The sequence below is a fragment of the Phallusia mammillata genome, chromosome 3, assembly GCF_965637545.1.
Source record: "Phallusia mammillata chromosome 3, kaPhaMamm4.hap1.1, whole genome shotgun sequence".
In the NCBI taxonomy this organism is placed as follows: Eukaryota; Metazoa; Chordata; class Ascidiacea; order Phlebobranchia; family Ascidiidae; genus Phallusia; species Phallusia mammillata.
In genome coordinates, this window is record NC_137254.1 from 15,294,001 (window position 1) to 15,320,550 (window position 26,550).

Below are 26,550 nucleotides of genomic sequence, written 5' to 3' on the forward strand. Positions count from 1 at the left end.
TTTCTTTTACTTTAATAAGTATAGTAATTTTCAGATTTTTTATAATAAATGCTATGTTCAAATTAACGTTGTTAGGAAGCTTAAAATAACATTTAAATGGGTCAGTTTGTGTGGTTTTGTTAAAATGAAATAAAAAGCAAGTATTTTAGAGCATATCAAAAATTATTTTTACTTGTATCGCAATAACTCCCCTTATTGTTTTCATCAGACGTATAACTATCATCAACCAGCGTCAAAACATTAATCGGTAGCGGGTGGTCGTAAAAAATTAATATTTTGGTCGTGAAAATTAATAATATTTGATGAAGTGCGCTGTGTGCTGTTTTTAGCACGATCATGCCGTATAAATGCAGCTTCTGTTATAACTCTCTGAAAAATTGTCTAGCTTTTAAACGACATGTATACGCAAAGCATGTAGAAGATAAACGGTTCAGTCTTATATTGACAATTGCTCCGAAGCTGAACAAGTTTTCTTTACGGAAAGACGTAAGAAGGTGGCACTTTGGCAAACAGTTGCAAATTCCAAAAACGTGGTATACAGTGTCCCAAGAACATGCAACAGAAAGTTTGTCTATTCAGAAAGATTTAACGTCAGATTCAGATAACGTTGAATCTCAGAATCCTGAAGAGCCTGTTTTTTTTAATGGATTTTCATCCTACTTCTGAAGATGAGGCCACAGACTGTGTTTTTACTATGGACGCTTCTGTACGATCCTACACGGACCCAGAAGAGGTAGCAAACAGGCAAACTAATATGGCGTTGTCATTAACAAAACTTAACGGTGACTGCAATATGACTGAGTGTGCAGAGGACCTGCTTGAGTTCCAAATGAAGTGGTATGTTACAGAGGGTTTAAAAGCTTGTAGCAGTTTTTCAGCAACAGAAGAAGTACAACAAGTTTTTGAAATTGGAATGGGTCTAGCAAATCCTTTTCATGGAGTTGTAAATGAGCGCCGTAGAAATAGATTGTTGCCATGCTTAGTGGTAAGTTTGCAAGAATTTTTTTATTTTGCAGGCTCCAAAAACAGTTGTTTTGCATGAAGAGTTTTGGAATCAGAAATCAGTCTTGTTCTTTTTTTTTAATCAGTCTTTTTTGGATCACGAACCCCTAAAACATACTTTAAAGGGCTATGGACCCCCTTGCAAGAAACACATTGCAAATGTCGAAATTCGGTTTTAATCAACATAGTGATGGGCGAAACACTAGCACGTACACCAGTTAAACCCAGAGCTAAACTGCTTTTAATGAGAAGGTTGTTGTTGCTTGTCTTCAACGAGAGCACGAAATTGTGGAGTGGTCTTTGACAAAGCAACATGCATGTCATCCTTGGCGTCCAACCTATTTCGCTGTTTCGTTTTGATGGTAAGAAGAGCTGAAAATCCCGCCTCACAGAGATAGGTTGTAGCAAACGGCACAAGAGCGGCCATGGCTCTCTTTACGAGGCAGGGATACACTTGTGCCAAGGAACACCAGAATTCTTCAAGATTTTTGAATTGAATTCACTTCTTAGCATTTGCCTTGTCCTCAACTCAATAAGGTCATCTTTGGCAAGGTCGTCATCAGGTACAGTAGATAAATCCCCAAGAAATGGATTACGAATCCACGTTTCATAATTCAAATCATCTGGGCAATAGCTTTTAAAAGATTGCTTGAATCTATCTAAAGTTTAGGACATATTTGCATGCAGTGAAGGAGAGAGGGCTTTTCCATTACTGGTTCTGTCTTGAGAAAGCGTTTCCTCGAGCATTGAGAAGTTTGCAATGGTGCCTGTCTCCAATCTCCTTTTCCACAGTCGAAGCTTAGCTTGAAAAGCTTGCAGTCTTTCGGTGAATTGTTACAGCTGGTCCTTGCATTGATAAATTCACATCATTCATGTGACTAAAAATATCTGTCAAGTAAGCTAAAGCATACGTAAATTCCTCAGAGTCAAACTTCTCGGAGAGTGGACTTTGTTTATCCCTCAAAAAAAGTGAAACTTCTTTTCTCAGTTCCACCAAACGCTTCAAGACTTGACCTCTTGAAAGCCATCGAACTTCTGTGTGATATAGAAGAACTTCATGTTCTGCACCCATTTCTTGACAAAGCCTTTTAAACAGACGATGATTTAAAGCCCTCGCCCTAATAAAGTTGACGACCTTCACACAAGTGTACAAAATTTCCTTCAAGGGCGGTGGTAGAACCTTTGATGCCAATGCATGCCGGTGGAGAAAGCAATGAGTTACGGAGATGTGAGGAGCTTCCTTCTTTACCAAAGAAACAAATCCTGATGTTTTTCCGAGCATTGCGGGTGCTCCGTCTGTACATAAACTACCTATATTTTCCTTCCAGTTGAAGTCTTGCTCGGCAAAGAAACTGTTTACACTTTTTAATACGTCTGTGGCCTTTGTGGTTTCCGAAAGTGGTACGCAAAAAAGGAATTCTTCTTTAATTGCATCAATGTGCATATATCGAACATATACAAGAAGTTGGGCACAGTGAGAGACATCTGTGCTTTCATCCAATTGCATGCTGAATGGAAATGGTGAAGCTTTTCCTTCATTACTTGTTCCAGGATATTAGCCGAAATGTCAGTAACTGTCATTTGGCAACGGCACACATTCAAGTTTCTTTCTTTGTTCTATGCCGCAAACCAGCTCAGTCATTACCAGGGCGCACGGTTTTATCAATGTCTCTCCAATCATATGTGCTTTCTTTTGCTTAGCAATGTTATAAGCAACTTTGTAAGATGCTTCGAGACACGGCTTCTGTGTTGTAACGAACCCGTATTTTGGCAAAGTCCCAGCTTTCTCAAATATAGCCTTCCTGGAACGAAAAGGATTAACACTATCCCTTGCATTTTTAGGATGAACAGATATGAGGTGCTCTTTTAGCTTTGCTGGCTTTAACCTGGCGTTGGCAAGCACTTTACCGCAGAGAAAACATTGCGGTCTTTCGCTGCCATCACTACCAGTAATGAAGGTAAAACCAAAGGCAACATAGTCTTCGTTATACTTTCACTTCTTCGACATTCCTTCTATGATCTGCTAAATTTTTCAACTTACTAACTTGCCTGCTAAATGTATCCTTTCAGAGCAGTATCCACATACACTACAGTGCCAAACTTACAATAGTAAAGTAGCCATTATGTAATATTGCATCACAAAGGCGGTTTTGCAATTGCTCAAACTACTCCAGGTGCATGTTTAGCTGCCGTAGTGGCCTGGTTTAGTGGAAACCTCATGGACAGAGGAAAATACAAGGTTTTTCGGAATAATTGTATTTCGCTTCATGGACCCCTCGATACATCTTCACGGACCCCTTGGGGGTTCATGGACCCCAGATTAAGAATCCCTGCTCTATGGAATATGTCTTGCTTATCGATTTACTTCACACAATTTTTGAGCAGTCCAGTTTATATCAATGTGTAAGTTTTTTTTGTACACAAAAGCTTGATGGTATTGGAATATGAAACAATCTTTATTGTTTTGTAGATACAACAAAACAATCATGTAGGGAGAAATATGTATGAAAGTATATACGTTGGTGAGTATTTAAAAAGCGATCCATTGTGTCAATTTGAAAGTGAATCATTGCAACTGATGTTTTACTGTGATGGGTTTGAAGTTGTGAACCCACTGGGTTCTAAAACAAAACAAAAACACCATGTGGGTAAAAAACTTGCTGTAATTCTTTCAAACATAGTTGCTTTGTATTAGGTTGTGTTGAGACCAGTTTTTATTTTTATAATAATAAATGTTTTGTACATCAAGGTGGGATATATTTTTTGCTAATATCCATCCAAAGTTTAATGCTGCTCTCAATCGGATATTTTTGAACACAATGTTTTACACAAAAGATTTGAAACATCCATCTATAGCAGGGGTTCCCAACCTTTTTGGCTGCTCGTACCCCTTTGTCAGGTCAGAGCATTCTTCGTACCCCCAAAAAAATTCTGATGGAATTTTTAGACGTGTATTGCTAAATTAAATCGCTTTTATTTCTCAAATGAAGGTTAAACCGGTATTTCAAACGAAAATCACAAAAAGAAATTCAATGTGAGTTATTTTGTTTGTCACTTCTTTTCAGTGAGATATTTGTTGTTGCTTCATTGATAAAATCCGCTCAAACGATGGTTTGATTCTACTTAAGGCAACACGTAAATCATCTTCCAGTTGCAGACGATTTCTGTACTTATTCGAAAAGCCACTTTCACAGTAATAGGTTGTTGAGAAGGGAATTAACACTGTCATGGCTTCCATAGCAAGACTTGGGAAGGCTTTCATAGCAACACACCAAAAATCTTCTAACTTTGATTTGTCAAATATCAGTTTTAATTTTTGACAGCTTTTTATTTCGATGAGGCTCTCCTTCAAATTATCATCATCAGACATGTTTGTTAAATCAAAAAGAAATGGATTTATAATCCAATGCTGGAAATAATTTAATTCACCAGCAGAAAAGTAACCATCGAACGAATCAACCAGCATCTTTAAATGGGAAATAATTTCATTTTTGACATTTTGCAGCAAAGAGTTATTTGCAATTTCATCAAGAGAAGGAAGATTAGCAAGGTTTCCATTTTCAATTCTTCGAGACCACAGAGATAATTTTAGCTTGAAAGCTTGAATTTTTTCACAAGCTGTGATCACATTTATCTGTTGACCTTGAAGCGACATGTTTAGCTCGTTTAGGTGATGCATGACATCAGCAATATAAGCCACGCTTTGAACGAATTCATCACTTTCAAGTGAGGCAGCCAGATTAGAACTTCGATGTTGCAAATACAACTTGATTGTTTCTCGAAGCTCAAAAAATCGTGACATTACTCGACCTCGAGATAGCCACCTTACCTCCGTGTGGTACAGTAGAATGTCGTGTTGATTTCCGATTTCGGCACAAAAAGACTGAAAAATTCTGTGACTCGTGTCATGTTTTCTGATGTTATTGACCATCCGAACACATGTGTCAAACACATCTTTCAAACTTTTCGGCATACGTTTTAAGGCAAGAGCTTCTCTGTGAATCATGCAGTGCGTAACTTTTAGTGTTGGTAATTCTTGCTTCAAGAGAGCTGCAAAACCGGAACGATTACCTAGCATGGCGGGTGCACCGTCAGTACAGATAGAACCAATCAAACTTAAATCTAAGTAATGTTTGAAGAAAAATTCTTTCACCAAATTAAAGATATATAGTGCAATTGTTGTTGTTAGCAGTGGTTTGCAGAACCAAAAATCTTCACGGACAGTTTCATCTTTTACATATCTAACCATAGCTAAAAGCTGACAACATTTCGCAACATCTGTAGATTCATCCAATTGCATAGAGATTTTTATTGGACTGCTTTTTATGTCCGTAATTACTTGGTTCAAAATGTCATCACTCATGTCTGAAATCCTGCTCGATATAGCATTGTCAGAAAGAGGTACTTGTTGTAACTTTTGTTTTGCTTCTTTTCCTACAACTATACCCGCCATTTCTAAAGCACATGGTTTTATAAGATTTTTAGCAATTGTGTGTGGTTTCTTGTTTTTGGCAATTTCATATGCTACTTTGTAGGAGGCAAGTAGCAGTGGCTTATCTGTTGGTACGAACCCCATTTTTGGAAGAGTTCCACTCGAATCGAAGCGAACTCTTTTAATTTTCAGTGACTCTGAATCTTGGCCAGGCTTAACTCCTCCATGCTTTTTGTTATTTGAATAAGATGTAAAGTATTATAATGCAAAGAGTTTTAAATAAAAATAATTGGCATGTCTAAAACAACTCCTAAAAAGACTGGACAGCAAGCACAGTCCACCTGGATAAGCAAACTTGATGCTGTATTAAACCAAACAAAGGAAAACAGCGAAAAAATGAACGAAATGATGGAAGAGATTCAAATCATTAAAAAAAGTCAGCAATTTCTGTCCGAAAAATATGACTGCATTCTAAAAAAGGTAACAACAAATGAGGAGGAAATAAAAAAAGTAAAAACAGAACATGCGACACTGAAGAAAGATATTGAAGGAATGAAAAAGCTACTAAATGAAAGCAAAAATGAACTAAATGCATTGGAACAATACGGAAGAAGGGACTGTCTGGAATTTAAAGGAATTAATTACAACAAAGAAGAAAGTACTGATGAGATTATCATTGCAGTGTCTAAACAAGTTGGTGTAAAAGTTACAAAAGCTGACCTAGTTGTGTGTCACATCGAATTGGAGTAGTTAAGAATGATCATCGCAAAGATCCCCCAACAATTATTGCCAAATTCACGACAAGAAAAGTTCGTGATGAAATATATAGCAACAGGGGAAAACTTAGACAAGTTAGACAAGCCAACAAATCAAAAATCTTCATTAATGAAAGTTTAACAAAAATGAACAGAAAGCTGTTTAACTGCTGTCTGCATCACAAAAAATCGGCAAGTACATATGGACAAAAAATGGAACAATTCTCTTGAAAAAGGATGATAAAAGTGCAACCATTGCTATTCGGAATATAGACGACATGAGACTTCACAACATTCCATGGAATGATGTAGAAGCCTCAAGGATTGTTGACAAGTAATGTATAGATTCACAGCTTTTGTCCGGGTGATAAATTATTATGATTGTTGTTTTTTCCTTTTTTTACTTGTTGTTACACTGTCTCAAATGAATACTACATTTAAATGACTGGAATGGCAACATATTATGATTTACCTGATTATAATTCCTTACTTTCAACTGTCTCTTGTAATGACATTGTGATAATTCATTTTAATGTAAGAAGCTTGACAAAAAACTATGATGTTTTGATGGAGTTCATTGATACCTGTAATTTGAAGCCCGACATCATTGCAATCTCCGAAACCAAACTTAATGATCAAACCTCTTTAAATGTTAGCATATCCGGATACAACTTTGTTCAGCATAATTCTGAAACACATGCTGGTGGGGTTGGTTTGTACATAAAGGAATCATTTACATTTAATATTACCAAAACACATTTCATTGCAATGCCAAAATGTGAAAACATTTGGGTTGAGCTACAACTTCAGGATACAAAACATGTGATCATAGGGGTGGTATACCGACATCCAAGTTATAACATTTCCGAATTTCAGACAAACTTAGAAAAATGTCTGTTTACTCTAAATAAAAAGAAAACTGTTTTTTACATTCTTGGGGATTTCAATATTGACCTAAGTGCTAGCAATGCACAATGCAACAATTACAAGGAAATGCTGACAAGCCTAAATGTAAAATCATTGATCAATACATACTCTCACATAGCTCCTTCCCTCACAAGATCTGCCATAGATCATATTTATACAAATAATAATGACATAGGGCAACTCATACCTGGTTTAGTAGAATTTGATATATCCGACCATCTTCCAATTTTTGTCATTGTCAAACACACCCCACACAAAGTAGTGACCACAACAAGAAAATTCAGAACCTATAAAAACTTCAATTTAGAAAGCTATTGTCAAGATATACTGCAAATCCAAGCCAACATCATATTACCTTCATCTGTTGAAGAAACAATGGTTCAAATAATGTCGCTTTTGCAAGAAGTAATAAACAAACATGCACCATATGGTAAGCCTCCCAAAAATCGTCGCAAACATAACCCATGGATCACAGGAGCAATTCTGAACTCCATTAACACTAAGAACAAAATGTACAAAAAAACAATCCACTCGGACAACACAAACATCAAAACAACTTACAAACTTTATGCAAAAATGCTTAAAAATGTTATAACAAAATCTAAACAACTTCACTACACAAACCTTTTTACAGTTAACCAAAACAATCCCCCAAAAAACTGGCAGATAATACGCAATATCACCTCACACAAACAAACAAAACACAACAACATCACAAAAGTTATTAATAACTCACAACACATTACAGATCCCACATTGATAGCTGATGCATTCAACACTTACTTTTCGACAATTGGCAGCAACATGGCAAGCAAAATTCTGTCTACACCACAATCCCCAATATCATTTCTTCCCCATCCAACATCCAATTCATTTTCATTTATATCTATAGACACAAATAGGTGTATAATACTATATTGGCACTAAATGAAAGGAAGGCACCAGGGCCATATGATATACCTGCTAAATTACTCAAACTTGCAGCCCCAAGTCTTTTCCGGTGTCTATCCAAACTGTCTCAAACTGGCAAAGGTCATTCCCTGTTTCAAAGGTGGGAATTCCCAGGAAATGTCCAACTACAGGCCAATATCCCTCATTACCTGAACAAGTTTAAACTGATTACTAAGTTCCAAAATGGCTTCCGACCCAAACACTCAACAAATTTGACTATAGCAGAAATTCACGACAAACTTGTATTAAATTGTGACAATGATCACATCACCTGTGGAATTTTTTTGGATTTGGCAAAAGCATTCGACACTGTTGACCATTCTATATTGCTGCAAAAGTTAAGTTGCTATGGTTTCAGAGGTCACATACTGGAATTTTTCAGAAGTTACCTGACAGATCGGAAGCAAATCACTTACATCCATCCAAACTACAAATCTTGCTGTCTAAACACAACTTGTGGCCTCCATTTTGGGTCCTTTGCTTTTTATATTGTACATCAACGACCTACCGACAGCATCAAAATTTAATACAAGATTGTTTGCCGATGACACATTTCTCTGGATGTCAGACAGCAACTCCTCTGTACTGCAAAAGAGTGTAAATAATGAATTTGGCAAGGTTGACCAATGGATGCGGGCGAATAAATTGTCATTAAACTACAAAAAAACAAAGTTTATGATATTTACCAAAACCAAACACATTCTTCATTCCGCTTTCAAAATAACATACGGACATGACTCCATTGAAGAGGTGCAAGCAGTGAAATACCTTGGTGTGTTTTTTGAAAAGAATTTAAATTTCAAACCCCACATACAATATCTTCGCAAAAAAATTAGTCGCAGTGCTGGCATACTTGCAAAGCTACGACATCTCATGCAATTTCCAACCCTCCGAGCTATATACTATTCATTGGTACACCCATCCATACCTCCTGCATGGATTAATAGCTTGGGGCTTTGCTAATCAAACTACTTTGCAGCCATTAATATCCCTTCAGAATAGGATTTTAAAAATCATTACTCATAGCCCATATCGGACATCACCAGCTCCCCTGTACAAAAAAACAAACATTGTAAAGCTGAAAGATATACACTTCACAGAGGTAGTTAAATTTGTGTTTCTTTTTAAAAACATGGCATTACCTGAAACTTTTCACCAATTTTTAACACCAATCCAGCACATTCACCAACACAACACCAGACTGGCATCAAGAGGTCAATACTTTTTGCACCGCGTTTCGACCAAACGAGCACAAAATACCATATTCTTTGCCAGTTCTAAAATGTGGGACATTCTGCCAGAAAACATTAAACATGTGGGCTTACACACTTTTAAAAAGAAAGTAAAACAGTTTCTTGTTAGCAGATATGCTCCATTTTTAAAAAAATGGTTCCGTCATTACATGCTGCCCCCGCCCACGTGCTGTTGTAAACATGCCTTACGTTGTTTTTGCATTGATTAACTGTGCCCAATCACACAATCAACCTACGCACTGCTGCTGGCCTTCTTTTCTTGTCGCTAATTTGCCCTCCAGCTAGTTGTTCGATCGTGCGCACACAACGATTCGTTCAAAAATATCCTTGCAATTTCGTTTATTGTATAATTGTGTTGTTACTGCGTTTCTGCTTCTTCTTCTTTTACGTACTGAATTACATTGCAAACATCGTATTATATTATTACTGTTTGTTTTTTTACCGTCCTACTGCATTACCTTGTAATTTTGCCCCAGCAATCACTTTTCCAGGTGACTGCTAACTGCTAATTGCCGATCTTCGTTTTTTTCATCGTTATTCCAAATAGACGATAATGGGTCAATGACTTGGCGGCCAATGATTGGCCTTTTGTTGACCTGTCACGTAGTTACTTGTTGTGCAATTTTCTTTGTTACTGTTACACGAAATCGTGACAAATAAACCATTGAATTGAATTGTTTAAATGTTCTTTTAGTCTTGAAGGTTTCATATTCGCATTGCAAAACAAAACGTTGCAAAGAATGCATTGCGGTCTTTCATCTCCATCACTGCCTTTCTTTAACGAAAAGCCACAACGTGTGTACTCCTCCATCCATTTTCTTTTCTTCGCTACTGAACATTTAGCCATAATAAGCTTTTAAACAACACTAAAAGAGTACGCTGCCTTTATAAAAACTTCTAAACTTAAACATTCCATCCAAGAATAAATTAGGCTATCATATTTTCTTCATTTAATACAAAAACAATATGGTGACCGTTTTGCACCGCCTTTGTCTAGTTCTACAGATTTACGGTAAGACTACACTGAATGGCTCCTATATCTGTGCATTGTCTTTCTAACTTTGTGCTTAGTTGTTTATTGCTGGCAGCAAGTAAAAGGCATTGTTATGAGACAATGACGCTTCTTACTAAATAACAACAATTATTTGGTGATAATTGTGTGTTTTTTCAAAGCAAAGACCATAATGGCATGATATCATTTACAATTAAAACTGTACTGTACTGTTAAACCCTTAAAAAATAAAACTGTACTCCTAAACCTCTTTAAAATGCTGCTGTGTGGCCCAAGGATCTTCGTACCCCCTGATGTTCAATCTCGTACCTCCAAGGGGTACGAGTACCCCCAGTTGGGAACCCCTGATCTATAGGAAGGCCCCGTATTTTAGAATCATTAAATCATGACATTAAAATTCTGGAAACTGAGTATATATGTTTTTTACCATTTGCTTCATCAATTTTTTATCCAGGTTGGTGTTAGAGTTAATGTTTGCCTTGGACGACTTCGCAGCTCACTCGATTTTGGGTTTCACTGAAAAGTTTTCTGGTTGTAATACTTATGTATCAAGATACTGTGAATGTACAGGTGGTGAAATACAAAACAAGGTACTTAATGCACAATAACTGATTTTAACTTAATATCAACATGAGAGTTGAGATTGTAGGTGTTATCAACTAGTTCAATATATCAGTGTTTGGTAAATATGTTTTTTGCTGCAAAATGTCATTTGCATGCTTTGTTGAAGGAAAAATACAATTTAACAATAAAAACTCAAAATTTGAGTTTGAGGATTTTTTTCTAAGTAAACAACCCAAAGATTTTGGGTACAGTACCACTAACGTTTTACCCAAACAATTTCTGGCAAAAAAAAATTTTCCCAATATTTTTGGGTTACGTTACTTTGGGTAAAAGCCGTTGGACAGCAAGACATTTAACCCCAAAAAATTGGGTATATTGTCGCTTAACCCAAAGCTACCTCAGGAGTTTTACCCAAATTGGTTTACAGTAAACCTAAAATAGCAAAATATGCTGTCACAATTCAAAATGCTGTTTGTGACAAGACGGGTGTGGCACGTGATCAACTGCACGACAAATTATCCGCCCTTCAAAGTAAACTAGATAAACTTTTAAAGCGCCAGACAACCTGCGCCATTACCCGTAGACGGACTTTGCGATGTCCAAAATATAAATGAACTGCATCTGTCCTAAATAAGACTTTTGGCTTGCCTGAAAGTGCTTCATAAATTGGTTTCGTTATTTTGGCAGCTGAAGGTACAAAACGATGATAGAAGTTAATCATTTCTACAAATTTTATAGTTCTTTGATGTTCTTTGGGTACGGAAGTTTCTGAATAACTTCCACTTTATGAATACTTTTGTTTGGGTTAATTACAGGTCCGTACTGTTTCATTCGTTGAAATAACAAACGTAAATGCTTCTCATGTTCTGAATCTGAATTACTCGCATGTAAAATGTCGTCAATGTAGACAAAAACGAAGTTCAGGTCCTTACAAACCATGTCCATAAAGCGTTGAAATGCCGGTGCCGCGTTTTTAAAGCCAAAAGACATTTGGACAAATTGAAAAAGTCCAAAAGGTGTTATTACCGCTGTCTTTCCAGTATAGGTAAAAACATGGCTTCAAAAATTGTACCAACAACAGTTCTACCCAAATCTTATCTTCACAATCCCATTTCAAACTCATTTCAGTTTCATGAAATATACACAACAGAAGTGTACAATACCATCCTCAACCTCAACGAAAGTAAATCGACAGGGCCATATGACATTCCAATTCGTCTAATTAAGCTTGCAGCTCCTGCTCTTTCACCAATTCTTTGCACACTATTTAATGAAGCTGTTCAGATTGGTTCATTTCCAAATTCTTTAAAAAATGCCAAAGTTATTCCACTTTTCAAAACAGGTTGTGCCAAACTGTCACAAATTTATTTACATTGTGTGTGTGACTTTTTATATTGTGTGTGTACGCAAATTGGTAGTGCGTGATTACGGCACAAGTGGCTGATGGCAGCATGCCTGTGACTGCCCGTGTCTTTCCTGAGGCGCACGTTTTGTTCTGCACCTTGCAGTTTTTTTGTGGCGCCAGGCAGTTCTGTTTTGGAAACGGTGCTGTGTTGACCTCGTGTAAGAAAATATATGCTTTGAAACTGACTGACAGCTTTGTGGTATCAGCAGAAAAGCTCACAAGGTTATTTTTCATAAAATCGCGTACAACACCTTATTATAAACGCGACATTGGGAAACTATCGCCCAATCTCCTTACTTCCGATCTTTTCTAAAATATTTGAGAAACTCATTTACAAGCGAATGGCAAGCTTTTTGGAAAAATATCATATATTAACAAAACATCAAAATGGATTTAGACCTTTACATTCCACAAACTTAACAATTGCTGAAATTCACGACAACTTAGTTGCTGCAAAGGATAAAAAACTTCACACTTGTGCTATATTTCTAGACTTAGCTAAAGCGTTTGACACAGTTAATCATGACATACTCCTCCAGAAGCTTGAACATTATGGGTTTCGGGGACACATAAACAACTTTTTTAGAAGTTATTTACATCAAAGACAACAAAGCACTTTTTTCTCAGGAAACCAGTCAACATTTTGCTATATGACATGTGGCGTACCGCAAGGTTCAGTGCTCGGCCCACTTCTTTTCCTAATTTACATTAATGATCTTCCATCTGCATCCGAATTTGAAACGCGCTTGTTTGCCGATGACACCTGCCTCTGGATATCCGCTTACAAAAGTTCAACACTTCAAATGTCCGTCAATACAGAGCTGACAAAGGTTGACAAATGGATGAGAGCAAATCAATTGTCCCTTAATTACACCAAAACCAAATATATGTTGTTTTCTCCACACTCTGCTTCCTTAGATCTGCAAATCACTGTCAATGGTACCGAATTGCAAAAAGCAAAGTCACTAAATTATCTGGGTGTGATTTTTGATGAAAGAATGTCTTGGGCTGATCATGTCCACTTCGTCAGAAATAAAATTGCTTCAGCTGCAGGGGTTCTCTCTAAATTAAGACATTATGTACGTTCATCAACGCTCCGTTGTGTTTATTTCTCCTTGGTGCATCCACACCTTTTATATGGGTTACTTTCCTGGGGATTTGCAAATAAAACAACCATGCATCAGCTGTCAGTGATGCAAAATAGAATCTTAAAAATAATAACCAATAGCCCTCTTCGGACCCCAACCAATAAGCTATACACAAAAACAAATATTTTAAAATTATATGACATGCACAAAATTGAATTGGCCAAATTTGCATTTCAGTTTATACACTTCAGTTTTCAGTTTATACAGTTTATATACCGGTTGGCTCTTAAAGACGTCACATTTCCACAAAAAATGTGACGACCCACATTGGGGGCATGTAAGGGTCCGTCCCGGTATGCCGGTCCCGCATCATCGATTTTAAGCATCTTATGGCGGAATCGTAATGCTTGTGGCTTCTTCTAGTGTCATTTTTTTGGTATTTTTTTCTTTCATCTTTCTGGATACCTTAGCGAATTTTCTTTTCTTATCGTTGAATTGTGCTGTGTTGTATGCACGTTTAGCGAGAAGCTCTGGAAAACTAAAGTCCATCTTAAAGAGTTCTTCTTTGTATTGGTTCATGCTGGGTTTGCTTTGAAATTTTTTTTACACCTCTTTTGCTATCTGCTCGTAATGGCTTGACCCTTTTGTTTGTCCATGTTTTGAGTTTGTACACATATCTCTTAGGTTCTCTGGTATCATCGATCTGTCGCTTTTGTAGACATAGTTGACATATGCAGCCATGTCTTTCACCGGTGCAATATAATTGACTTTTACTCCCATTTGTTGTAACAGTTTGACCACGGCACTTTTTGTACGGGGCGATGCCTGCTGTCCGGGCGTCGCTGAGGTGCATCTGAATAGCCCATGCCGATGGTGGTTCGCCGACCTCCCCTGTTCCTTCGGGCCCCAACACAAGACAAACGTTGGGCCTTATAGGATATTGCGGTCTGTGTCGGTAATTACATCTGACGTTATAGCCCACTTTCTTGACCTCGTGTTGTCGTTGGCATTGGTCCCTGTACCAAATGCACTCTCGTTCTCTCCGCTGGGCAAATTCACATGTTGTTTCGAACTCATTTTTATTTAGGTAATTATCCACAATCCTATCTGTTTCTGTTTTACAAGGAAACATCTGTAAGTTTAATAATGTTTAATTAGCATGCAAACTCAAATAAAGTGAACCGTACAACCGTACAATTGCCTTTTCAGTTCTTTGTGGTAGAATAAACGTGCATTACTTGGTATGTGATACTTCCATAATTTTCATAATTTTACAACTAAACAGCGGCACAATCTGAATACAAATAATATCGTGGGAAGACATGCGAGTGCCAGTTTGGGTAAGGCTGCGTCAGGGCTTGTAATTTATGCGGCTCTCGAGCGTGATTATTAAAATTATCCGGCCCGCAGTTAAAAAATTTGGTGACCCCTGTTCTAAACTAACAGACTAAAAACTTTGCCACGTATTTACGCCAATAAGGTATTGCATCACAATATTTGTTTCTTTTTAAAAACGTCAGTGCTCGTAACCAATTCACAATGCCTGCAAAATTAATTTTAGGGGAAGGTGAGTCCAAAGTTAAATAAATTTGTTTATTTAACTTTTGGCTCACGCCCCCCTTGGAAATGTCTTGGCGTGCCCCCTTTTTGCCAAGACTTACACATCCACTGATGCTGCAACCTACATTAGCTTTGTGATATTTTACAAAATCTCTGAAACATTGAGTCATGATCAGAGGAAAAGTTAGTAAGGAATGCTTGATGGCCTCGGGTACTTCAACTGCAGCATCAAGTGGCAAGATTTGAAAAGTTGTTATGTCGGCGATATTTTACTTGTGTTAGGTTGTGGCATTACGAGCGTGAGGTTTAGGAAGCAGTTAAATGCAGCGAGATTTGGTTTACACATTTCGCATCTACTATATACAGGGTTGCCATCGATTTGAAACCAAAAATAAGGACAATCGAAAGATTAAGTTTTCATACGAAACAAAACAAGCGTTTTTGAACAAATCTTTGCATTTATACGAGCCATGACAAATCATATGCTATATTTAGGTCAAAAACAATCTGTTCCACATATCATATGCTATGTTTAGGTCAGAAACAATCTGTTCCAGCCAGCCACTTGTCCGTAGAAAATGTTTCGTGAATCTTACAACAGCTCAGGTCTAAGTTTACTTTCACTTGTAGCAGGGATTTGACTCATAATTGTTGAAAATAAGACAAAATAAGGACAGTTCTTAGAAATATGGACAATGAACTTTTCTAAGACAACGCCCTTCAAAATAGGGACAAATCTTAGAAATAAGGACGGTATGGCAACTCTGAATATAGGCTACAAATGTATAAGCAGCTGAACGTTCGTTCACATGCATAAGCACACTATCAACCGACAAGGCGAAACCATTTGTGTTTATGAAACGCATTACCAGGTGACGCCTTTTATGAGACAGAAGCAGCTTCTTTTATAACTGGAGAGTAACAATCTTACTCAAGTGCAAAGTCTATCACAAAATCGAAAAGCCAAATTTAGCTTTTGCTTAGAATCAGTTTCCCAGTTAAAAACGTGCTTGAAGCTCTTTATGCTAGTTTAATTAAAATGTCCACACTATTGTTTCATCAAAGAATTTAATTTGCAAAAAAGTAAAACTTAAAATTATTTTCCACGTAGCAAAATCTTTTTTTCCATGTAGCTGTGTTGTGAAATGTACGCTTGTTTCTTCAGTTGTCAACAGTGATTTGTGATTTTGCTTTGATCAAATGTTATTCAATGTTTTTCTTTAGAAGTATATTCTTTAGTTTTCTTTTTTCCTGATTCAACTGAGAAATTTGTTTGATAAGTGGTAACATAAAAAAGAAAGGCGAATTGGACTCCAACCAACCGTTTTCAGTACTGCGAGCAAATTTTGTTCACCTGCAAACTAACAAAATCATTGCAACGAGACAGAGAAACAACCTTTTAAATTAGGCTTATATGAGAAATGCTTCAGACGCAAATTTATCCTCAAATGTCACATGATGAATCACATTGGAAAGAAACCACATCGATGTGAGGTTTGTGAAAAGAGTTTTAGTCAAGGTGGACATTTGAAAAGACACATACTACTCACACTGGAGAGAAACCGCTTCTGTGTAATGTTTGTGAAAACAGGTTTCGTACTGTGGGAAATTTAAATACACACATGCTGACTCACACTGGAGAAAAACCACATCGATGTGATGTGTGTGAAAAAAGGTTTCGTCAACTTGGACATTTAAAAAGACACATTCTAACTCACACTGGAGAGAAACCACATCGATGTGAGGTTTGTGAAAAACAGTTTGTTGAAATTGCAGATTTGAAGAAACACATGTTGACTCACACTGGCGAAAAACCACATCGATGCAATGTTTGCAACAAAAGCTTTGGCCAAAGAGTAGGAGTAAAAATGCACATGAGGATTCACAATGATGAGAAACCTCACCAATGTTAAATTTGCAAAAAAAGATTTCGCCAAATCGGACATTTGAAATCACACATGATAACTCACATTGTTGATAAACTTTATCCATGCAATGTTTGCGAGCAAGAATTTAGTCGAATGGGAACATTAAAAAATCACATGTTGACACACACTAAAGAAACATCGCGTCAATGCAAATAATTAGTCAAACTTTGAAAGCCAAACAATGAATGTTTTGTGCCAATTGTGTTAAAATTGATACCCGAAACCTTAAAATATAAAATTTTGGCAGGAAATACTGCACGTTGCGTGTTATTCGCCCCGTTGTCACTTTATACATTCGCGTTTGCTGACTTACCTTAGACAGGCACTGAGGGTAAGTTTCAACCATACTAAGACCAGAGAAGTTTATAACTACGTCATGTCGTATTTGTCCCTACTTTAATACACTTTGTTTAACTTTTTAGTTGATTTAGTCAGCGAGTCATTGTGTATTTTTCTCTTTAATGGCAACGTTGCGCACAACAGCTCTGCTTGCGCTCTTATTGTCCTACTGGGCACGATCGAGATATCAGCAGACTACGTGGGACAATCAACAAATTATTGCTTTCATTCTCCTAACCAAACCACCTTCAAGTGGCTCAACTTCTCAACATCATTCGTGTCACAAATATGTTTGTTTATCAATGTCATAATAGTTTTATAATGAGTTAGATATAAAACATATCGAAAAATTAGTGATAAGGGTTTAATGACCAGCCTAAAGACATCAAACATTAAGCTAAAAAAGTCAAAAGCGAACAATAACCCACATCAATCTTAGACTCAAAAAAATCTTGCACTAAAACTTTTCACGAGGTCTGCTGGAGAGCCAGACTTCTAAACAGAGGCACAGCTTGTTGGACATCCATAACAAAAAAAGATGAACTAGAATGTTTCGTTTTTAAAAAAAATATAACTTAGATATGGAAGGCATACACGCAAAGAAGCAGCAACGTGCACGTTTGAAAAGCCACTTGTTGATTCGCACTAAATGAAAGGGAAGTAGACGGAGTTACAAGGTTTGGATTTGTGAAAAACATTACGCTTTACCCTGGCAAATACTTCATTAATAGCTGGTTAGATTAGCGTAAATAAATACCGTAACAACGAAATGCTATACGACGACTTATTACCAAAAATTCTTTTAAATCACAGTGTGCCAGGCCCATTGAAGGCGCCATACGGAATCAGCCGGTCACCAAGCATAAATTGGCCGAATGGTCTAGCGCGCGTGACCCATTTCCAGACATAAAAAAAACCTTGATCGAGATTCGTCCCCTGGAGTGTCCTGGGTTCGAAACCCGTGAAAAAAATCCCACAAATTGAGTTATCGTTGATATTTGATGCAGGGGGCATTGTCTAGCGCGAACAGAAATATTTGCCTTTTCCTAATTTACGATCTCTTTTTGATTGGGTAGTTTCCGCGCGTCAGCGCTTTTCTTTAACAAATTAATGTGGTCAGTTGACGACAGACTATTTGAAAATACACAACCTAAGTATTCAATTGTAAAACTAAGCATGGATCTATGAATTGTTTTTTAAACCCCAGTCGACTTTTTAAGACAACACAAACGAGACTGTCTCCTTGTTTAGTGCAATTGTGTCCCTTTGTGTTCTTTCACCAAGCGAAATAAACTCAACTACTAACGGCATGTATATTTTTGATTATCGAAGTCTTGCATGCCAACAGCGAACCGGACAGAATGCGTTCTTTCTTTCACTCTCGTCTTAAGCGGCGTATTCTTACATTGTGTCAATTGTTTTTGATGTAGCTCGAATAAACACCGCGCTACAAGCTGAAGTGAATATCAGCCAGAATAAGGGACAGAATTGAATACGTGAGCTGTGTTATTATGTTTAGTAGATAATAACAAACCAAAAGTAATGTGTTAAACCAAAATGTATCAGAATGTACTTGGACATGACTTATGCATGTAACTTTTCTCTGTTATTGTTATAGATGAGCTTGAAATGACTCTGTTTGTATGCTATTGGCTTTGTTAGCACGCGAACGATCACCAATTGATGACAAAAGTAAAAAGGCACATGTTTCATGTTGGTGCGTTGTTGTGTTAGTTAATGCAAACCTCTTAGCCTTGTGTCACATGTACTGACATGGTCATGTTAGCATATTTTAATCTTCAAGTAGCGTAACGAAGTAGTTTCAATTAAACCAAGTAATTAGCCTTCGCATATATCAGCTTTTGACGATCTTGCAAAAGAATAAACATTGCATACAGATGATCATTTAAAAAATTACCTTTAATTTACTGTTTTCCTTAACCATCAGTTGCTTCCTTTTAAAAACGTAATGTTGATTGAATAATGTGCTATATATACGGTGGCAGGTGTTGAGGCGCTATAAAGCGGGTAATGGTAAATTGCTTGTTCGTACAATTTGAAGTCAATGCTTACACAAATGTGACAAAATGAAAGGCGTCCGGACGAAACATTTGCGTAACTACCAGACGAAACATTTGCCTGCCAGCGCTGAATGTAAGCTTAAGTTTCTTTTTTCTCACATTGCTTGTGTCTACTTAACCGTGACGACAACTACCCATATCCTCGCTTTGCTAATGTTACACGCATCAATGCGCATAGACCAACAGGCATTGTAGCGTCAAACACAGCGAAGCTATTATCAATCTAGTGGCATTAGCTGAAACAGTGGAATGATTTCGTAAGAGGGGAGTGAGAAAGGTTATAGGTAAAGTTTTTCCTGTGATACAAATGCTGTATTTTTAGTGTTGCTTTTTTAGAGAGATGTGGGGGCTGTTGTATCGATTGGTTTGAGCAAGTATATTGTTTGTTTGTTTTCTTATGCACTCCACACAGTACAAGTTGTAACCAACTACGTGCTATAGCTAATTTCTCGTCCATTAATATCAGAACGTACAAAATTCTAAGGTCGCAGCTGCGCAACTGGTTAATGTTTCATTTTTACGTACACATTCCAGGAGCTACCAAGACCATTAAGTAGCAAGATAAAGTTGTTGTGCGTATGTTACCTTACGACAATTTATTTGTTTACTGTGTTAACAACACAGAGGTTCAATATTTCACCAGTGGTCTGTTATGTTGCGTCAGATTCGAGAATGTTTCTTTTTAAGCATGCTTAATATGCTACGTTATTACTAAACTTGAATACTTTTGCCTTAGACGATGCGACTGTTTGCATATCGAATTTCCTGCACGCCCCCATAAACGAATTGTTTTATATATCACACAAACTCAGTTTTAGTAGCGTCAACTGAATACATGCAATATAAGAAGTACTATTTCCTTGTTTCAAACAGGTCAACAACCGAAATAACGGTGAAAATAACAAAATCTTGTTTTTAGATATCAGTTAGACAAGTTAATTACCGGAATTGTACGGATGAGAACTAAGGATTTGGACTCTGGAACAACACTTTCTTCAAAAAAAAAAAAAATTGACACATTTTGATAAGATAATTTACTGATGTAATATTTGTGAGAAAAGATTTCGCAAAGGTGGAAATTTGAAAACACACCTGATGATACACACCAGTGAGAAACCCTAACAAAGTGATATTTGTAATAAAAGCTTTACCCAAGGTGGACATTTTAAAACACAAATGTTGACACACACTAACGAGAAACCTTACCGATGTGATGTTTGTGAAAAAACATTTAGCCGAAGTGGAGATTTAAAAAGGCACATGTTGATACACACTACAGAAAAGCCCTATATTTGTGATGTTTGTGAGAGAAGATTTGTCCGAAGTGGACATTTGGAAAGACACATGTTGACACACAAAAACGAAAAACCTCATCGATGTGATGTTTGTGAGAAAAGATTTGCCCATTGTGGAGTATTAAAAATACACATGTTGACACACACTAAAGAAAAACCTCATCGATGTGATGTTTGTGAAAAACAATTTACCCAGTCAGGAGTTTTGAAAACACACTTGTTGACTCACTCCGATAAGAAACCGCATCGATGTGATGTTTGTGAAAAAAGATTTAAACGGGGTGGAGAATTAAAAACACACAAGTTAATTCACACTAAAGAGAAACCATATCAATGTAATGTTTGTGAAAAACGATTTGGCCGAAGTGGGGTTTTGAAAACACACATGTTGATTCACACTAAAGAGACACCTCATCGATGTGATGTTTGTAATAAAAGATTTAGTCAAAATGGAAGTTTGAAAAGGCACATGATGATACACACCAATGAAAGACCTCATCGATGTGATGTTTGTGGAAAAAGATTTAACCGAGGTGAAATTTTGAAAAAACACATGTTGACACACAGGAAGCTGACTTGATTGGGTAAATTACCTCATTTAAATGATGACGTCACGAAGTATGTTTTTATTTCGCTCTAGTGCAGTGGTTCCCAACCTTTTTTGTCCTGTGCCCCCTTTTAGTAGATATTCAATTCAAATTCCCCTCCCCCACTACAAGTGTAGTTTGCTAAAATATCGTTTACATTACCATTTTAATCTAATTATTAGAACTGAAATTAGACTTTTGATTATAATCTTTATAGCCTTTAATATTCTTCTTTGTACTATGACCTTTACTGAAAAATGTTTTATTCAAAGAATATATTCAAAATATTAGAGTCAAACTGTCAGTGTGAAGCTTGTGATTGCTTTCGACAACTCATGAATGCGTGGAAGAGTAATGGCGAATAATGTAAATATTACTGAAGATATTTACATCTAAAAATGTAAATATTACTGAAGATATCCCCACAAAATAGAACACAATTAACTCAAGTGCGACTAGGCTACACAGACAAATATGCTTGGTATAAATTTATGGTGGTCTCTCCATTGTTTGAAACTTTTTTAAAGGAAACGTTTTCGGCTAAAAAAACACGTGTAAACAAAAAATGAAACCTACCTTGTACTGCTTTATAAAGACGAGTGTCTGTAAAATCCCTTTTCCCTCGGTTTCCTTTCATATTAAATATAGTCATCAGTTCGTTTGCCATCACTCTGTAATTGATCATTTTACTTTTTGTGTTTGTAAGTATCTCTTGAACAGTCACCACCTCCGCGAAAAAAAACATGGTTCATAACAAACCAACGAGTTTTGTAAAAAATCGGGAATAACTTAAAATAATGTTTAAACCAGTGTTTCCCAACCTAACCATTGTTTCTTTATTTATTTTTATGAAGTGTGATGTGTAAAAAAAACTCAGTTTTGGGATCAGGGACTTTAAAGTCAGTGTTGGTAGCGTTGGGTATGTACAGTACAAATTATGCTTGGAATGTGTCAGCAAACATTAAAAAACACTGGTCTAATGCTTGTGTAAAAGATTAACAAGAACAAAGACTGGCAAATATTCATAATATGTTTAATCAGATGGTAAACATACATTTTGTTCATAATTCACATTCTTGCACATGTTCAAAACAAAGGCAAAATTCAGTTTTCCTTAAGTTATGCCGTCAAAACCAAGAAACAATGAACACGAAAACATTTACCCTTCAGCACTCTGTGTACACAATCTCTTGTGTTACTTCCACCTATGCGTTTCAACAGTGAAACCTAAAAAAGCCATTTTAACATGTTTACATTACAGCTTTGTATAGTTGTATGTAACAATGCTTTGTGGTAAGACCCATAAATGTTTACTTCAACACTTTGAAAAATGTAAAGCTTAATACGATTTATACGTTTACAAACCGTTTCATTGTATTTTTCGCTATCTTTCAGGTCAGCTTCAAGCCGTTTAAACTCCTCTTCGCTGTTGAGTTTTATTATTTTAAACTCCAGGTAAGTTTTGAGCAAGTGCCTTTTCCAGTTTTTCATTTACTTCCACCAAGTAGAAGAGAACCTTCTTGCAAGTCTAAAGAAAGATAAAACATAGCCGAAATGCATTTTTTGTGATTATTACCAAACACATTGAAAGTGTGTGACACATGCATTTCCTTTTAAAGTGTTTTTTCGAACAGTGTGCCACAAGATATCCTCGATGAAACCTCACAGTTCAATTAGTTTTCAAACTTGGACACACAAAGCAATACATTTTGTTTAGCACCAACCTATGGCTTTTTGCATGTAATAAACTGTGAACAAAACTTGCTGCTGTACACTTAATGTAAAACATAAGGTTAGGTTGTTATTGAAACTTTTTTTTAAACAATGTACCTACTTTTGTTTGAAATAGGAAACATCCCATAACCTTGGTCTGCAAAAAAGGGAGCATTGCATGACAATAAACTAAGATAAATATTTAAACACAGCTTTACTTTTATCAGAGTGAGTAGAATTGCTGCAACTGGAACTTGAGGGACTTTCAAAACCTAAACAATATGACAAAAGTAGATAAGATTAAGCAATGTATTACATTTCAACAAACTGAATGTGTTATATTCACTTTATACTTGGTAATAAATCTTTGATTGCATCACACACCAGAAATGAACAATTTGCACCATGTTTTATTTACCTTTCTCTACTTCTTTTCTGAGGGAGTTTGGGGTGAGGGATAGTGTTCTGCTGAGTGGTGGACCACTATCTGAAAATGAAACAAAAACAACACATTCTTGTGTAAGCATAAAAATGTGGCGATGCACAAAAAAATAACAAGATATAAAAATATTATAGTTAACACTTATTGAATCTGTAAAAAGTCTAAATGATATGTAATGTTTTTTAAAAAAATTGTCTGAACCTGCCTATTTTGCTTGCAATGATAAATTTGTACATCCTAATTAGATAAAGTTTGCTACATATTGATTTTATTTTAAGTACAAGGCTCAACAAGTTCGTGTATAAATACATAACTGTGGATCATACCCTTATTACTACATTCTGAAAGACAACTTCTTTCTTTAGGTGGATTAGGAAGCAAAAAATTAATATCATCATCTGAATCTGTGACAAATTCTACAACAAACTGGTTGTAAAATGTTATGTTATATTTTTTACTAACATTTTAGCATTGTTTTACCAGAAACATAGTCTGCATTGGCAATTTTTTTGCCACAACTTCTTTTCTCATTTTCTTCTTTACTTTCAAATGTTAAATTGTACATGTCACATTTTTTTCGGGACTCTTGAAGAAAACACACCAAATGATTAAACACAAAATTCAATCTCACAATCACAAAAATACCTTTAAATAGGTAGTGCCATAGCCACTGTAACTTAAGTTAGATGGGTATTGCCTGCCCTAAACTTATAATTAAGTCTAGTTTCTTTAAAAACCCACCATGTTGAAATTTTTTTTTTAAGGGAAATGTTGTCTATTCTTCGGTCGGTTTAATCATAAGTTTTGCTGCACGCTCAGCCTGATTTTTTGGCCACAGCACTTCTTTTCCAGTTGTCCAGCACAAGGGAAAGGTGCCCTCCACTTCTCTTCCATTTTCAGTCCATACACATTTGCACCACATTTTTAAGAATTTGAAACACTGAAATCTTCCTAAGTTTCCTAAAAGATAAAAATACAAAAACTTTTTAAAAATCATGTCTAAGAGGAAAGCAAACAAATCCAGTTTTATATTTAAAACAAACAGCTTTTTTTGACAGCTGCTGTTTTGTTACAGTTGTAATTTTTCTTTTCAGCACACAGGGCTGAACACAGCCCGGTGGTACTAAATACCGCATGTGACTGCATGTGACCGCATGTTATCACACGGGAGGAATCTGTGAAGGACTTAAATATGCTTTTACCAAAAAATAATTTTGTGGACTTTTGAAAGCGCTGACGGTTAGAGCTATTAGGGTTGGGTGAAGGTTTGAAATTAAAATCAATCTAGAATCTGGTATATTTTACCCCTCATGGGGCTGGAATTCTTACATTTCACATAACATGGTGTATTTTAAGAGGAATCACATGCGGCCACATGCGGCCACATGCGGTCACATGCGGTATTTAGTGCCACCCAACACAGCCTATGGCAAACAAGGTGGAATTGCATGGCCTAACAGAAAAATCAGACACATCACATTTGGACACAATGTAACAAACAAAGTTATCACCATCAAGATCTTTTACAAAAGCATAATTGTTGCTCGTTAACAAAAAGCACCCATTAATAAAATCGGGAGCAACTTTTAGTGTGAACTTTTGGCTGCAGTGTGCATTTCTTGAAAGCTCATACTCTTTTAATCTTTTAACAATTTGGGCACCGGGATTGCAAGAGTTTCGCACAAGTCGCTTGAGTGTTTTCATATAATTCTCAAAAGAAAAGGCCGAAATGGTATGAAGTGAGTGAGGTTTTAAAGTGTTGATAATCATCAACCAAGTGTAACAAATTGTGGACATTATAAACACAAAAACTTTTTCCACAAAATGTTTCACAATTTTTAACAAAAAACTTTAAAACTGAAGAAGCATAACTTGCATATTTTTCTTGTATAGCTGGGTTATCATCAAGCAAAACACTCATGGAAATATGCAGTGATAAAAAATGTATGTAAGCTCTCTTTTTAAGTACATCTCGTAGTGGAACAGGGCCTCTATAAAGCAAGAACTGTCTAAATTTGGTTGCTTTCCATCGCTTAACATCATCCATTGACCTAGGTTGCCTAACAAATTTCTTCGGCAGTCGCAATGAGGTCATATTTGCTGAAAGAAAGTTTAATTGATTTGCTGACAACCGACATACCCGAGGACCCTTTTTGAGAAAAAGCAACATGCGCTTTACCACACCCAAGCAAACTAAATGCATGTAGTCAAGGGAAAATGATTGAATACAGTTGATGCCTGCCTTGGTTGAGGGTGATACACACACCTGGTGGTTGATGTACTCGCCTCTTGCAAACTTATCATCAGTGCGTGCTTCAACTGTTGCATCAGTTTGGTTGTACATAACTCGCTTTTCCCAGCCCCCTTTAATTGTACATCTTTCACAACCATAATAAGAGTTGTGTGGTTTTATGCACTTGTGATGCTCTTGCAGGTGCATCACATACAAATGCTTTGATTGATACTGGAAACACTATACCACAATGAATGACTGATTTACTGAAGTAATGTTCTTGCATCATTTGGAACACTAAGACCATGACATTGCAAAATACCCAAAAGTTCGTTTAAGGATCTTCGCGCGCAGTAGTTGCGTGTAGCCCACTCAGCCAAGTCTTTTTGAATATTTTTTCCGCTGTTGCTTCAACGGCAGAATTGCCACCGTCACTACTTTTAATGACAGACAAAGGTATTTCAGGTTCTGATTCCTCACAAATTATTGCGACACATGAAGCAATCAAAAAAATTTTGAATTTTTTTTAAACCTTTCAAGTCGCCTGACCGACCCATTCTGGACGGTAGATACTTGAACACCAAAAACTAGCGGCACTGGAGTCCGGTTTACTTGAGGTCAAGAAGGTAACGTCAGGTCAAATATTTGGAAAATGCTTGTTTTTAACCTTATTTATGATTTTAAACTTTCACTTGACCCTAAAAGCCCTAACCGCCGGCATTTCTACAAGTCTGCAAAAAAAAGATAACAAAATTAAACTATTATAAACTATTTGGTATTTGACCTCCGGTGCTGCTAGTTTTTAGTGTTTAAGTACCTACTATCCTGGACAGTCGGCAGTAAAACATAAACGGTTTGACATAAATTCAAATTTTTTCACTGGCCAACTCTAGACTTCTGTCAGATACAGCATGCAAAGTTTCAGATCATTCCAATAAGCAAATCGAAACTGAGAAGCACACATCGTATGTCGAAATTAGAAC

At 36.5% G+C, this 26,550-nt stretch overlaps 2 protein-coding genes, 2 long non-coding RNA genes and 1 pseudogene across 6 annotated transcripts; 1 reads left to right on the plus strand and 4 right to left on the minus strand.

The window, feature by feature from the left end:
• Positions 1-1,801: 1,801 nt before the first annotated feature.
• On the minus strand, positions 1,802-2,509 carry LOC145219656 (protein FAM200C-like). Its single transcript, XM_080086989.1, has one exon. The coding sequence runs from the start codon at positions 2,507-2,509 to the stop codon at positions 1,802-1,804; it is 708 nt and encodes a 235-aa protein (XP_079943115.1).
• Positions 2,510-4,063: 1,554 nt separating this feature from the next.
• Positions 4,064-5,578, minus strand: LOC145219657 (protein FAM200C-like). Its single transcript, XM_080086990.1, has one exon. It carries the CDS (start codon positions 5,576-5,578, stop codon positions 4,064-4,066), a length of 1,515 nt encoding a protein of 504 aa, XP_079943116.1.
• Positions 5,579-7,368: 1,790 nt separating this feature from the next.
• On the minus strand, positions 7,369-9,724 carry LOC145220416 (uncharacterized). 2 transcript variants are annotated; one of them, XR_013858148.1, is made up of 6 exons: positions 9,210-9,724; positions 8,754-9,118; positions 8,457-8,652; positions 8,217-8,396; positions 7,900-8,002; positions 7,369-7,615 (listed from the first exon to the last, which is right to left on the minus strand). It is a non-coding gene; the product is annotated as an uncharacterized LOC145220416 (long non-coding RNA). The 2 variants fall into 2 exon arrangements; XR_013858147.1 differs by lacking the exon at positions 7,369-7,615 and having other exon boundaries at positions 7,622-8,002; positions 9,210-9,723.
• Positions 9,725-16,081: 6,357 nt separating this feature from the next.
• On the plus strand, positions 16,082-21,344 carry LOC145219658 (uncharacterized; annotated as a pseudogene).
• A 44-nt stretch (positions 21,345-21,388) lies between these two features.
• LOC145220401 (uncharacterized) lies at positions 21,389-23,500 on the minus strand. Of its 2 annotated transcripts, none has more exons than XR_013858125.1 (5): positions 23,311-23,500; positions 23,111-23,164; positions 23,014-23,049; positions 22,545-22,707; positions 21,389-22,406 (listed from the first exon to the last, which is right to left on the minus strand). It is a non-coding gene; the product is annotated as an uncharacterized LOC145220401 (long non-coding RNA). The 2 variants fall into 2 exon arrangements; XR_013858126.1 differs by having other exon boundaries at positions 21,389-21,850; positions 22,343-22,406; positions 23,014-23,164.
• Positions 23,501-26,550: the final 3,050 nt, after the last annotated feature.

What these genes read in the sequence shown, in the direction of transcription:
- LOC145219656 (XM_080086989.1), bottom strand. Translation starts at nt 2,509, where the DNA reads ATGCAATTGGATGAAAGCACAGATGTCTCTCACTGTGCCCAACTTCTT.
- LOC145219657 (XM_080086990.1), bottom strand. Translation starts at nt 5,578, where the DNA reads ATGGGGTTCGTACCAACAGATAAGCCACTGCTACTTGCCTCCTACAAA.